Here is a 15,155-nt window from a genome sequence, read left to right on the forward strand (position 1 = left end):
GTTTCAAAGGTGGCAGGAGATCAAAAGAAAAATATTAGTGATGACTTCAAGATCACAGATCAGTTGTATCTAGTTTCGAAATAAGAGTATCGAACCACGAGGGGCTACTAGTAATGACCTTGATACCCCTTGTTACTATTTATCTAAAATTACTTAAAGTTATCTCAAATATCAAGCGAAGGATTTAAATTGAAATGGTTTTGTAATGTGTTTTTATAGAGTAAATAACTGAAACTGTAGAATTTATATGCAACTAGAGATTGTGTTTGAACTGTGATAAGACTAAATTGTTCTGAGGGGTTGTTGGTTCCAGCACTAGTATTAACTAAAGACACAAACTAGATAACCATATCTAATTTGTTATTGTTGTATGTGGGAAAGGCTCGAAGTTGGAATATGTATCTCATAACATATCCTTGAATAACCACTGCAATGACCTTCGGCAAGCCACCTATTGATCCATCACAATTATGGGGTTACCCCCATGGTTAGTTCTTAAGCGTTGCGAGTCCCTTCGCATCCCCTTCTTCCATACAACAGTGCACCGCCACGGGATGTCACTTCCAGCCGTATGTGCACTACCGAACTTCCGAAGGTAGTTCCCTCATGTGACCCTTAGACAAATATTACATGGTCGACATCATGCAACATCACAAGAGAAAAATCACAAGAGAAAACCAACATACAATCATAGTGCAAAGGTATAAATCATCTTAGTTCATATAATAGTACCACTAGGGTTTCTCCATCCTCCCCAAGAACAGGATGAACTACTCACACATGAAGATAATCAAGAATATCATCATAAACTTGCGTATGGAAAAAGGATAACGGTATGAATCCAAGTATGAACCCACAATGGTAATGGAGATTACAATCTAATGGGATGGAGAGAATGGAGACGGTGATTTGTTGTGGATGATGATGAAGGTGATGATGCCTTGTCCTCCAATGATCCGGGTAGCAATGTGGATGAGGTCCCTTCTTGATCTTCGTTCAGATCTCTTCTAGGGTGGTGTTCTGGTGTTTCTCGTCGCGTCTCCACTTTGATCTCAGATCCGTCTGCGGGAGGTGAAAGTATTTGACGACGCGGTGCCTCCGGTGGGTGGTACGAGCGGGCTTGGCCCGTACCGATGCCCGTTAAACTCCTTGGAAGCTGTCCTCGCGTTATCCTTTCGCCCATGCGCAATATTAAGTGCAAAAATAATTTCTATCACTTCAAAATGCCAGAAAATGGCAGTTTTCATTGATATTTCATTATTGACTTATTATTTTAGGACCCTACATAGACAAGCATAAAAGGGTACGGTGGCGCGGTGAAATACAAAAATCCTAACACTACTTGATGATAACTTGATGAAATAGTAACGCAAAAACATGCTAAAAATGTACTCATCAACTAGTAGCCAAAAATTAGGTGTAAAAAATAAATCCGCGAAAGGAAAGGTTTATCGTTTAGAGAGGCTGATGTGTGGGACCCATGAGCCAACAACGTCCTCAAGGCGGCAGGGGATCGAAAGAAAAAAAAGCAAGTAGCCAGAAATTAGGGGTCAAAAATAAATCTAAGAAAGGAAACATTTGTAGTTCAGAGAGGCTGACATGTGGGACCAATTTGCAGCAGCATCCTCAACATTAATAAAGAGGCAAGGGATCGAAAGAAAAACCATGTAGCCAAAAATCAAGGGGCCACAAAAAATCTAAGAAAGGAAAGGTTTATGGCACATAGAGGGTGGCATATGGGTCCCATGAGCCAGCAGCCGCCTCAACCTTAACAAGACGACATGGGATACAAAGAAAAATTAAGTCTATTTGCTAGAAATCAGAGGGCCAAAAAATAATTCAGGAAAGAAAATGTATATTGTACAAGGAGGATGACATATGGGTCCCATTTTGCAGGAGCGGCCTCAACGTTTCAAAAGCGGTGGGGGATCAAAAGAAAAAAAGCTAATAGCCAGAAATTAGGGGTCAAAACTAAATCCAAGAAAGGAAAGGTTTATCGTTCAGAGGAGATGACATGTGGGACCCTGAGCCAGCAGTGTCCTCAATGTTAACGAGACAGCAGGGGATTGAAAGTAAGCCAAGTGGCCAAATATCAAGTGCCAAAAATAATCCAAGAATAGAAAGTTTTATTATACATAGACGATGACATATGAGTCCGATTTTGCAGGAGCGGCCTCAACGTTTCAAAGGCGACAGGGGGTCGAAAAAAGACAAATAGTCAGAAATTAGGGTCAAAAATAAATCCAAGAAAAAAATGATTATCGTTCAGAGAGGCTGACATGTGGAACCCATGAGCAAGCGTCCTCAACGTTAACCAGGTGGCAGGGGATCGAAAGAAAAAAAAAGGCAAGTAGCTGCAGAAATTAGGGGCCAAAAATAAATCCAAGAAAAGAAACGTTTATAGTTCAGAGAGGCTGACATGTGGGACCGATCTGCCAGCAGCGTCCTCAACGTTAACCAGGCGGCATGGGATGGAAAGAAAAAATGCAAGTAGCTCAAAATAGGGGTCAAAAATAAATCTAATAAATAAGAAAACATTTATAGTTCAGAGAGGCTGACATGTGGGACCGATCTGGCAGCAACATCCTCGCGTTAACCAGGCGGCATGGGATCGAAATAAAATGACAAGTGGCCAAATATCAGGTGCCAAAAATAATCCAAGAAAAGAAACTTATATTGTACATAGATGATGCCATATGGGTCCCATTTTGCAGGAGCAGTCTCAACGTTTTCTAGGCAGCACGGGATCGAATGAAAAAGTCAAGTCGCCAAAAATCAGGGGTCAAAAAAATCAAAGAAAAAAAACATTTATCGTTCAGAGAGGATGACATACGGGACTCATGATCCAGCAGCGTAAACGGTTCGATCAGAGAACGTGAACGAGAGGGCGCGATCGAAAAAAAACATCGCTAGAGTCGCTGTCATTTGGGACCTACAGCCATGGGGTACGGATTTGCGTTAACTTGGGCGGCGCACTCGAGAATTCATCATACACCACGTCCCGGGCCACCATGCGCGACATTTTTCACGTTTCCGTGGAGCTAGATGGCCTCAAAAAAACGATGATGCACCGTCACTACTCCCTCTTCATCATGGTGATGATGATGGAGACGTTGAACAAGGTAGATATCCCTACGGTGGTGGCTCCGGCGGAGTTTCCCTCTTTAATCTTCGCTGGTTCTATCTCTGTTTTTGTGTTTCGGTGTTTCTACGGCGCTCTTCTCGAGGAGGCCTCGGGGAGTACTTTATATAGATGTTTTTAGGTCAGACGGAGTCCGTGGGCGAAAGAAATCAATCGAATCGGACGGCCGAGGAAGAAAAGAGGGCAGGTGGTGCGGCCACCGCAATTGGGTGTGCCACCTGGGCTCTTTTGTCCCTCCTGGCCCTTCTCGTGAGGTCCAAGCGCTACAGGTGTTTCTCTTGACGAAATATTGACATCCGCATAATTCTAGCTCCGTTTGACCTCGTTTAGGTCCCTAAAAGCTAAAAATATAAAAAATAGGGTTTTCCTGTCCTGCAGAGTTATAGCCAAAATAAAGGAGATCATTGGTAAATCCTCAAAAACCAATACAAAACATAGATATAACATCATATATATTGCAAATATATTTAAATATGTGTCAACATACTACAAAGTTCACGCATCATTTTACATGCATCAGTGTGCGAGCACTGAGAGAGAGGTGCTCTCTTGTTTTCTCGTAGCATCGAGTTGCCAAGGAGTGTGTACATGGGTCGTATGCTCCATCCTGGGGGAGGGGCAGGTGCTTCCAGTTTTCCCAACCGTAGTTGACTAATAACCGATCTACGAAAAATCATTTTGGATTGGGGGCGGTGCCCCCGACTTCAACATAGCTCTGCAGTTGCGATGGGAAATGGCGCACAGATCCCGACGCCCCAGAGATTCTGGACGCGACTCGAGCGGGGGCTGACGATCTAGCGCAGACGACGAAGGAGGCGGCGCATATTCACTACTGCACCCCCCTTCTGCTGCGGCAACTGTTGCGCATGCTCCCCGCGTGGCGTAACGTGGGCTACGCCCGGACCGCAGCAGGTCACTATTTTTAAATAAAATAAGAGATGGGTGTGCTTGGTAATTCAACTCAGAGATGTGACTGACGGTCCTTACGAGCCTATCAAAATATGAATATTTGAGATATATTACATATTTCGCACACAATTATTATTCTACTACACCTTGACATTATGCGATATTTCTTTCTTAAGAAAATTTGATCATGGCTGGGTGGGCTAGACCGCAACTAAGAGCATCTCCAACAAACGCGCTATATAGGCCGCGTGCTATATAAACCGCCGATTTGAAGAGCGCGGAGACGGAATCGGTCCTCCAGTAGGCACGGCATACTGCGCGGTTCTGCAAAAAAAATTAGGGCGCGTGGCTTTTTGCACAATCCCGAGCGCCAAATGTGACGCGTCGGCTACAGCGCGCATCATCGCTCCGGACACGCGCGAATACCCCAACGGCTGGAAATCCCCCCCCCCCCCCCTCCTGCGCCCGCGCCCTCCATTTCTCACCGCACCGCCGCCGCAAAATTCCGCCGCCCCCGGTCGATTCCGCTGCCGGCCCCGCCATTGCTCGCCACCGCGCCGTAGATCCACCTCGCCCACGCCTCCTTCCGGCAGTACCGGCCGCTCCGCTGCCCTGTACCAATCGGGCGCTGTCGCCACCTATGCACAAGGCCGACGCTTCTCCTCGCCTCGCCCGCGCCTTCTCCTCTCCATACCCCACGCCGCCGTAGCCATGTCATCGTCTTCGAGCCTACTGTCAACATGGCGCAGCCAAGATGCTCGCCGATTTGCTCGAAAGGTATGTGCCTCCGCCGGCCGGCCGCCATGATTTTGTCGTTTTCTATTGCTACTAGCTAGTTGTAGTTAAGTCATTTCATATGTATGTTTGTAGAGTTCATCATACGATTAATCGGATGCCGAGTGCGACCAAGGGGAAGAGGAGAACATATCCTTACTATTAGCATACCGCGCCGTCAAGAAGCCAAAAATTGGTGGATCGGTGTTCGGTAGACAGAAGTTGTGGAGAGAAATGATTGAAGGGCATGAGAAGTTGATGCGGTCGTATTTCAATGAGAATCCGATATTTCCCGAAAGCTATTTTCATCGGCGTTTTCGGATGAGCATCGACTTGTTCAAGCACATCGCAACAGAGGTGACCAAGTATGATCGGTTCTTTGAGCAAAGGAGAAATGCCACCGGAGAACTTGGTCATAGCACATATCAGAAGGTGACCGCTGCCTTGCGTATGTTGGCATATGGTATACCGGTGGATCTAATTGATGATCATTTGGCTATGGGAGAGAGCACTTCTATCTTGTGTGTGAAGCGCTTTGTCGTGGCAATTGTGAATGTTTTTGGATCCATATACTTGAGAGCCCCCAATGCTCAAGACACGGCAAGACTTTTGGAGTTCAACGCCGATCGAGGATTTCTAGGTATGCTTGGCTCCATTGATTGTATGCATTGGAGTTGTAAGAATTGTCCAGCGGCATGGCATGGACAATTCAAAGGGTACAAGAAGGATGCCACTATAGTCCTTGAAGCGGTTGCCGATCATGAGACTAGGATATGGCATGCATTTTTTTGGAATGCCCGGGTCTTGCAATGACATCAATGTTTTTCAACGATCACCACTAATGACAAGACTTGCAATGCGGAAGGTCCATTGGTGGAGTTTGAAGCAAATGGCCACAAGTACAACTATGGCTACTTCCTCGCCGACGGTATATATCCAAGGTGGCAAACATTTGTGAAGCCGGTTATTCAACGAAGAGGAAAGAAGCAAACCCAATTCCACAATGCACAAGCGGCGGCTAGGAAAGATGTAGAGAGAGCATTTAGGATTTTGCAATCTCAATTTGCCATTGTGAGGGGGTCGGCTAGATTTTGGGACCAAGAGTGCCTTTAGTATATCATGACCGCTTGTGTCATCATGCATAACATGATTATAGAGGATGATCGTGGGAAAGATGTGGATCATACCCACTACGAGTTGATGGGGGTTCCCGTGCAAGTGAAGAGGTCCGCATATAGGATCGCCCGGTTCATTGCCTCGTACCATGCCATTCGCTCCAACGACACACATGATGAGCTCGAAAAAGATCTCATGGAAGAATGGTGGAATTGGCATGGACAGCAATAGTTGCATACTTCTTGTATTTGTTTGAAAACTATATGTTATATTGTCTCAAAACTATGTTGTATTGTTGTATGTTGATCCCTAAACTTGTTGTATTTGGTGTGTACAATTTGGTGTACTTGTTGTATTTGTTGTGAACAATTTGTTGTATTTGTATGGTACATTTTATTTTATTTGTGAATTTTATGATGCTTGTTTGATCTTCTTTGATGCATACTTGTGTGTGATTGTTGTTTGCGTCGCATTGCGCGCTGCATAATGGAGCGCCTGGCGGAGGAAACTTTTTACCGCCCGAGCACGCGCTGCATTTTGGCGCGTCCGGCGGGGGAAATTTCAGCGCAGCGCGCGCTATACGTTTACAGCGCGGTGGAAGCGACGTTTAGCGCGCCAAAATTTAGTGCGCCATTGGAGATGCTCTAACTTATGTTTCGCATTGAATAACATCCATCAAGCCCTCATGTATTTTATATTGATACAGCGTTTTGGTACGAGTTAGATGACTCGTGATCGCATCGTTAGAAATTACACACAAAAATTGTTGTTATCATTTACCAACATAAACCCTACCAACATTGATATAATTTTCAGTACATCAAAAGCTGGTATAACAGAAATGAAAAGCTAATTCTGAGTCATTAGATTTAACTCAGATATTAGAAAAAATAGAGGGAAAACAGAACCATAAGATAAAAAAGAACATGCATACTCCCATCCAGCACTCTTTATAATTCCTTAGCACCAGATGGAAAATGTCATAAGATTGAATAAACTTGACACATATTAGCATTACTATTGGAACTAAAACAAGGATCTACTAGAAGTTCCTCGATCCGAGACTTTTTTTTCCTAGCTTGTTTTTCGGTTGATCAGTCCACCCGCTTGTATGTTTGGGATAATTTTCGTTTCGTTTCCTTGCCACGTGAGAGTTTATTCCGGATACGTTTGATTTGGAAAATAATCCGTGACGTATTTCTCCTATAAATGTTCAAAGACTACCCTCTCAACCAGGGGGTCTGAAAGGGGCAAACGAATCTGGGTCGTCCAATCAGGTTGCAACAGTAACTCTCAAGTCCCACTTTTCACCACAGCCGTCGGATACGATAATTGTTTTCTCACTTTATGATCTTCCGAACAAGTCAATGACGTATGGGACCAGCTACCCGTGGGGGCCGCCGGTCGGAGGCAGCCACGCTCGCTCGTCCGCGTCACGCCTCTACCGACCATGGTGAAAACCCTAGAGCAATCGCGAGCGAATCCTGAGCCTCCTCCCATCCCCAATCGGTCGCCTCCGCTCCTCGCCCAATCCCCGTCTCCTCTCCCCGCCGCCAATCAGCCTGGCACCCGGCGGCTGTGGCGGCGCCCTGCTGCCGAAGACGGAAGGGAGTGGTCGGCGCCCCGGTGTCTCCTCTGCGCGCGGAGAGGCGGCGACCTGGCGGCTGGCGAGGCGCGGTGGCGGCCTGGCGGCGGGCGCGGCGAGGTGAGGTGGTTTCCGGGCCGGCGTGGCATGCTGTGCTGACCGGCGGCGGAGGGGGCGGTCGGCTCGCTTCTGGAGGAGGCTGCGCCCTGGCGGGCTCGATCTGGGCCTCACGGGGCCGGTCTGGGCGGACGGAGCAGCGCTCGAACGACCGAGGCGGCTGGACGCAGGGCCGATGGCGGCAGGGAGTGTGCTGAGCAGCGGCGGCTGGAAGCATGCTGAGCAGCGGTGGTGGCTTGAGGTGGACAAGGTTTGAGGTGGTTTTGTATATCTAATCCTGCTTATTTTCCCTGAATTTTCGTAGTGGTTGCAGCGAGCACAAGAAAACTGAGTTCGCCAGCTTCATATGGTGCTACCTCTGGTAAATCTCATCTTCATATCGTTTGTTAATTTCCGCCGTGTTTATGATAGTTGTGGTTGTTTTTGCCAGTGGCGAGCATATGAAGTATTGTAAGATCCAGACCGTACAGATGAGATGGTGATTCTAGAAGAAATCCTCTAACAGTCTCGATGCCTCATTCTGATTTTATTTATCTGAGAGCGAGGAATGTGTTTGTGTGTGATGCTTGTGATCTTGCATGATTTGAATGTTCAGCTCATGTCTCTAAATCTCCACTGAGGTCCGGTATTGTATCCAAGATCTGCTACGTGTCCTGTTGGTAGCTACTACTAAATTATCATATCATGCATATGTTGCTTTACGATTTGAGCCAAGTTCGGTGCAACTATAAGGGCAGAGAAGAACCAATGTTTAGTTCATACAACCCTGGCTGACAATGTTTAATGGATTTTTATGTTCCATTTGGTGTTAGCTTCCCTAATTCTGTTCTTCTCTTCGGCAGAGTGTTACAGACGAGGATGCTTCTTATTCATTTCCTTCACCAAATTAACCAAACCTTTTTATTCTAAGCTTTTTTCATTTCCTGCTTACCTATTCTTGCGTGTAATAACTGTTGCATTCCGATAAAGAACGTAAGGAAGTTGCACATTATCTGTGGTCGCCCCGCCAAGGAGAGCTGAGTGTACATATATTTCTCTCCTCTGCTCAGTGCTTGAGTCTAACTCATAATGTTAATTTGTTTGATTTCAGGTTCAGCCAAGAGTGAAAGTTAATTGAAGAGTATGTTCGCACGAGGGTCGAAAACCCCTGGTAAATGTAATTTAATCACTCTATTGATTTGGTACGTTTCTTGCATTCCAAGGTTTTAAAAAACTGCAAGGATTTTAGAGTTCTTGGTGCCTGGGTGGTTGTGTAGGATTTGGGAGGTAACCCCTCAGAAACATTTCAACCGTATGGTACATTTGGCTTTACAGCTGCAGAACATGCTCAGGAACAATCATCCAAGAAAAAAGAAAGAGAAGTTAGCATCATTTTATCTGCAACTCACCCAATTTTACAGTACTCCATAGATCATGAGACTAATTTAGTTTCATGGTGGTCAATGAACTCTCTTGGTTGTTAACTATATTTGATATTCCGCTTATTTGGCAAAAGTATTTGATACACAAAGGATGTTCTTTGCTGCAATATGAATAGCCTATATTTTGATATTTCACTTGTTTGGCAAGAGTATTTGATACACTAGGATTGGATAGCCAAGCACTTGAGTACATATTTGGGGTTTTGCTTAATACTTCCTCATGGCCTGTTCAGGAGGAAAATTCTATAGGGCTTTCCTTTGTATGTTATTTCCTGTCAAATTCATGCATTTTGTTATTCTAATTTTTCTATACATCCGGCATCACATTGGCCACAGGTAGCGCGGGCAGAGTTTGGGGAAATGAGAACTTCAGGCAGATTCCAATGCATAGTAGAAGTTCAAGGCTCTGGTTTTAATGCTGTATAAAAACAAAGCAAAAGGATGATCTGGTTTTTCCTGCAACTTAGTTTCTACTTCGTTTGTACTTTTTTTTGAAATAACACTTCTTAACTGATTAAAATTGTTACAGTACTATCTCGCTTTTGCCTCTGCATTGGGGCGCACCAGTCATAGGACAATGCCGATGAACATTAGGTAAATTTCCATATGAGGATTGCCATTATTTTATTAGGACTTCAGTATTGTGGTCCTCACTTTTTCATTGGATCGGAGACCTAAATTATTTGCCTGTAGTCATTTATTCTTTGCCTCTTCGTATCTACTTCTCAAGAAAATAATCTCCTTAACGGATTTCTTGCTTTGCGTACCACATCAACATAGTTGCTTCCTTGTGGGAACTATCGAGCACCACCACACCTCCCTCCCATCAAGCACCACTAAGGCAGCAATGTACATCTCCTGACTTTTTCTACAGATTTTCGTATTTTTGGTAAGGTGAAGAGCAGCGGTTTGTAGGCAGAATAAAGTGGCTGTTTCCAAAGAAAACACATCAATAGCTGTAGTTGAGAGGATTGAGCTTTAATTGGTTGTAGTTTTTTTGAAATTGGAATGGTCACGTCAAGCTGCCATTTGCTAATCCACATTTGTAGTTGCCTATTTTACCAGTTTCTACTTTTCATGTTGATTTACAAAACAACAGCCGATGTCTTACGGGCGACATCTGAATATAAGAATTGGTCTGAGTTCTATTGGGTTTGATTTTCTGTCATATCTAACTTGTAAAGTAATATCATGGTACTGGTTTATCGTGTTAAGTGTCTCAATGTGCAGTCATAGTTGTAAATGTTGATTGTATCATTTAATAATCCCCATGCCACAGAATAGAAGGCAACGACCCTGCCCTCTTTGCGGCAAGGCTCATCGAAACAATCAGTCGAGACCAAGGCCTTCGACCCATGGCGCTGCTCACAAGGCTGTGGATACAGGGGGTGTGAAGAGAGGTAACTTGGCGTATTTTTCTACTAATTGAGCAGTGCATAGATGATGAAGGAAGGCTGACAGCGAGGAGGCCAAATAGTCCTGCAGCGGTTCATACATCGGAGGCTCCTGCAACTGGAAGAAAAGTTTCTTGAATAGGTAACCACTCCCCTCTCTCATCACCAGAAAATAGCTTTCATCCTTCAAACATATAGACTGATTTGTCCTGCGTTCTTGATGATATTGGTGTTTCTCATCTGAGGCATACCTAGGTAAACCACGAGGTTCCCACTTTGTCTTTGTTTTACCAGAGGTGTTGGTTGGTCGATTAGCATAGCAATAATTATTTTCTTACATGTCTCTGTATGGTCCTACTGATTATCAACAGTCAATTATGTTGGTCGATTAGTTTTCCTTTACATAGATTTTGTTTTGACTGGTTGACCTTTCACAGGCTGTTGGCAAGGTGCTTACCTTAACGGAGAGTTGACAGGAATAGCCTTCCGTGCCCCAGCTGTTGATAATTTTGTTGTTGATCTGACCGTGAGACTTGAGAAGGCAGCCACCTATGAGCAGATTAAGGTTGCGAGCAATGTATATGGTTGTAGATTCAGTATTGCGTAAAATGGATGGTTGTCTCTGATGATGAGTACTGATCTTCTAACAACTTTGCATGGAGGAGTCTGAGGGCAAGCTCAAGGGCATGGGTTGCAAGGTATTACTTTAACAATTCAGTTTACTATACCTTTGGGCATGGGCATGAATATCTTCAGCCTGCTTTTACTCTCCTATTAATTTTTGTAATGTATATCTCGTGCTCATCTATATTGTATAACCAAAGTGAAAAGTTAAAGGAATCTTCGAACAAATTTGCTGGGTTTTTACTCTATAAATAGTGTATACTATTGAAAAATAAACCAAGACCAGTTTCATCATTTCTATTTTTCACAGCATATCTCGCTATTTCTAAACTACTGGTCCAAGAAGAGTGACAAAGGTAACATGCTACAAGCAGTTACCGAAAGAGTGTCAAAGATTCTTTTATTTTACATTGTTTCTGCATTTAGCTTGTTCTACTTTGTTTATTCTTCCTGCTTTCACTAAAGTGGGAAAGGGAAAAAAAGAAGTCTCTGTTATATTGATATAATTAAAGGCATCTTGCTGATCTAAGAACTTGATTACCAATGGTGATAAAGCTTACCTTGAAATTACAAGTATCTTTATTGATTGTGTACCCCTTTCCTAAGAAACTAAGAACCTTAATGGTTATTTCCCCAGTTTAGTTGCTCAAATGTGTTCATCATATTTAGCATCTGGAAGGCATGATTATCAGTTGTTAAAGAATTCTTTATATGCAACCTTTAGAAGAAACAAGCTTAGGCAGAATATTTTGCATCTGCTATTGCAAAGTAATTTGCATAACTTGGTAGGTGTATATATTTTGGGTCTCACATGGGAAGGAAAATAAGCGTAAAATGCAAATGAACACCTAGAGTTGCTTCTGCATGTACTTTTTTTCAATGCAAACTACAGTCACTTGACAAATTTTCATAATTATTTTGTCATGGAACTGGTTCTGCCGGTTCCACTGGCCAGCACATTTTTGGTTTGTGGGACAAACATGTTTGTTCAAATTCCCAAAGGGTTTGATGCCGAACTGTTCATATAATCTTGCACTTATTTTTGTAGTTAGATAATGATTATTCTCATACATTAGTTTAAGAACACTGATTTTTTTGGGAAGCTTTGTCATTAAATTAATCTTGGTTTCGTCTTCATGTCATGCAGAGTTGTATGGAGTGTCGAGGACTTGTAGCTTGGGGTGGCCACAGGTTGCAGGGTATCGTGATGTGCTGGATATGTTCTTCAGAGAACAGGTGATGTACGAACGACAGGTCCTGAATTACACACTTCTAAATTTTGAGGGATTTTTTTCTTTGCAAGCATTCTTAACCCCCTGTTGATTCTCAGTACTTAATTTACTGCAGCATGTCTTAGGCTCACGATTTCAAACTAAGAACCATTTTTGCTGATGTAGGCATTGCTCAGCCTTTGTTTCTGTTCCATAGTACTACTTCCACCTTATGATGTTAAAGTTAATTATGACTATGTCTAAATCGTTTTCTTGGTAGAGATAGGCTTGTATCATTTATCACGGAGACTCTGGCTCATCACTGGTTTCATCGCCTTCTTTACTTATCCATTTCTAATTTCGACTCAAAGAAGTGAGGAAATAGTAGGGGATTACTGTCAGGGATTATAAATATATATCTATATTACAAAATCTGGTTAATACATTATTTGCCCGCTCTTCTCTTCTGTTATGCTTATTTCTTCCTTGACCTGGTTTCCATCCCTATCATCATAGTTTATCATATTTCACCCCACTAGATTTCAAGATGTATGTTGTTGTTTCTTTCTAATTAGATTTGTTACTGCTTCCTTTCATGATATTTTCTTTTGTCTGACCCAGGGCTCATTGGTTGGTGCCATGAGCCCATGAGCTTCCAGGTCAATTGATGTACCTGTAGGATGTTATTCATGGTAGTGTGATTTCTTGCGTAAACCATGAAACCATCAGAAGCAGCGAGAGATAACGGTAAAACATAGCAGAAATACCCAATGTATATTTCTTCTGAAAGATACAACACTATATGTAGAATGGATCTGTGCTCCTGCATCAGTAATTGTAAAACTTGCTTGTCATCTTGCAAAGCATGCGAAGTCACGGGCATAGCTGACAAAAACAAGTGCAGTCACTGACTTAATATGACAAGTAACTTTTACAATCAATATTGATTGCCATTTCCCTGTGAGTTGGCTTTTGGAGGTTAAAATGATATGATGCGCTGGTTAGTTTACTAGCTGATTACTCTAATGTTAATGGTCTATTAATACATTCAGATATGCAACAAAAGCTATTGTGTTTCTGCCATGTTTGATAATGCGAAATTTAACCCCTTTTTTGAATCTTTTGCAGATATTAATATCAAGAATTTACCTCAGTTGCGAATTAGTCTCTTCACTAGGTTAGTCGCCTGGAGATTCTTTTAGCCATGAATGATAAGTACATAATTTTTCTTAGCATGTATCTGGCAAGCTATTCTCTATCATTTTAGATTTTTTTACTGTAATGACATTCTAAAAATAATCAAGTTGGGTTTTCGTGAGTAAAAAAACTCGTGGTCTTGGATTTTTTATTAGGTAAAAATGTAAATGTGTAGAAGTGTTACTGAGTCAGCATACATTGAATCTTATTGGAGCAGTGTAAGGATCTGATGGAGAATTTATTTCTTTTTCTAGCCTTCTCACTGCATAACATATGGTGTTACTCTACCACCCAAAAAATTATTTAGAAGAGAATGATTATGCAGGTCTATGTCGCGTCCTCTTCTTTCTATTAGGCTCTTAAATCTTAGAATGCACCAATCATGGTTAGTACATCTTTATTTTGGATGATTTCCCTACCTTTTCTTCTTGATTTATATATTATGTACATGTAATTTATTTTTCGTAAGTATTTATGATTGTCCAAGAGGTGAGAAGGCAACTAAAAAGAGGAAGAAGCAATTCCTCTTCTCACTTCCACAAGGTCGCTTTACCGAGGGAAAACAGACTGCGAAAATGGAAGGAGCTCCTTGACATAGAATGGAGCGGCACTCGTGCCTAGAATTACTGATATTTGTATGTATGTAACTAGGCTGCCAACTTTGAATTCTATCCTTTGTTGTATGACCTATATTGCTATCGGTGACTTCATAATCACCCTGATGTACAAAAAATGTACCAGTTCTATCCTCTGCTATACGGCCTATGTTGCTACGGGTGCCTTTGCGTTTTGTTTCTTGCTGATTATCACCATGCATTTACTTACCAATCATTTTGTGCGAGCTCATCATCTGTGAATACTTTATTGCTTTGGATCCCATGTGGCTTCAATTCTATCCCGAGTCTGGCCTTTGCGCCTGGATGAATTCAGGTCGGGCTACCTGTTCCAGGCCACACTAGCTCTCAGTTAACCTGGACTCCAACCAACATAGCATCGGCAACACCCAGAGATGCTCCAGGTCAGCGGTCAGCCACACTGTCGGCTGGTGTGGTTTAAGGGATGTTAAAGACGAGGCATCATAGAGTGAATTTTCTTGAATTTAGCTGGTGTGGTTGAACACTGACCTGGAGCCCTCATGCTTTCAAAGATGAAAACATTTTCTTGAATTTTAACCACGACCATCAACATTTCCTTGTTCTTACTACCACATCTGAATTACTCAGCTGCTTCTGCCACTGGTTTATAGTGAAATACATCGATGTTTCTTTCGGTCCTTAAAAAAAATATTGAAAATAAAACTATCAATAGGGAACCTGACTCTGTTTGAACATATATAAAAAAGAAACCTTGCTAATCTACTAAATTTCAGGCCAACTAAACAAACGCCCTGAACATGTAAGTTTTCAATATCAATCTAGACAATCGCGTGGTACACATGATAAGCTACTCTCAAACAAACAAAAATATCAATCTAGACAACAAATAAACCATATTTTGGAAAAATTCAGATATCTTATATTAAAAAAGAGCCATCATTGGCACAAATTACAGTAATTCATCAACAAAATGGCTTCAGATATTTTGGAAAAAGTCAGATATCTTATGGTACAAGAAGATCCCTCATTCGTGCACCAAATGACATGTTGATGACGTGGCTCGGCTATT

At 42.6% G+C, this 15,155-nt stretch overlaps 1 protein-coding gene across 3 annotated transcripts; it reads left to right on the top strand.

Annotated features, from left to right (window-relative positions):
• The first annotated feature begins 7,405 nt into the window (after positions 1-7,405).
• On the top strand, positions 7,406-14,280 carry LOC127307091 (uncharacterized). 3 transcript variants are annotated; one of them, XM_071822784.1, is made up of 8 exons: positions 7,406-8,004; positions 8,734-8,793; positions 9,401-10,600; positions 10,896-11,156; positions 11,393-11,438; positions 12,230-12,318; positions 13,422-13,470; positions 13,978-14,280. In XM_071822784.1, the coding sequence occupies exons 4-8, from the start codon at positions 11,115-11,117 to the stop codon at positions 14,109-14,111; spliced, it is 360 nt and encodes a 119-aa protein (XP_071678885.1). In that variant the 5' UTR covers positions 7,406-8,004; positions 8,734-8,793; positions 9,401-10,600; positions 10,896-11,114; the 3' UTR covers positions 14,112-14,280. The 3 variants fall into 3 exon arrangements, 1 of the variants encoding a protein (XP_071678885.1); XR_011747383.1 differs by lacking the exon at positions 11,393-11,438 and having other exon boundaries at positions 7,406-8,793; XR_011747382.1 differs by lacking the exons at positions 11,393-11,438; positions 13,422-13,470; positions 13,978-14,280 and having other exon boundaries at positions 7,406-8,793; positions 12,230-13,169.
• The last annotated feature ends 875 nt before the right edge of the window (positions 14,281-15,155 follow it).

This window comes from Lolium perenne, chromosome 6 (assembly GCF_019359855.2).
Source record: "Lolium perenne isolate Kyuss_39 chromosome 6, Kyuss_2.0, whole genome shotgun sequence".
Lineage (NCBI taxonomy): Eukaryota > Viridiplantae > Streptophyta > Magnoliopsida > Poales > Poaceae > Lolium > Lolium perenne.

What these genes read in the sequence shown, in the direction of transcription:
- LOC127307091 (XM_071822784.1), top strand. Translation starts at nt 11,115, where the DNA reads ATGGAGGAGTCTGAGGGCAAGCTCAAGGGCATGGGTTGCAAG. An exon ending in TCAAGGGCATGGGTTGCAAG is followed by an intron (nt 11,157 to 11,392) that starts GTATTACTTTAA and finishes TATTTTTCACAG; the next exon opens with CATATCTCGCTATTTCTAAA. An exon ending in ATATGTTCTTCAGAGAACAG is followed by an intron (nt 12,319 to 13,421) that starts GTGATGTACGAA and finishes AATCTTTTGCAG; the next exon opens with ATATTAATATCAAGAATTTA.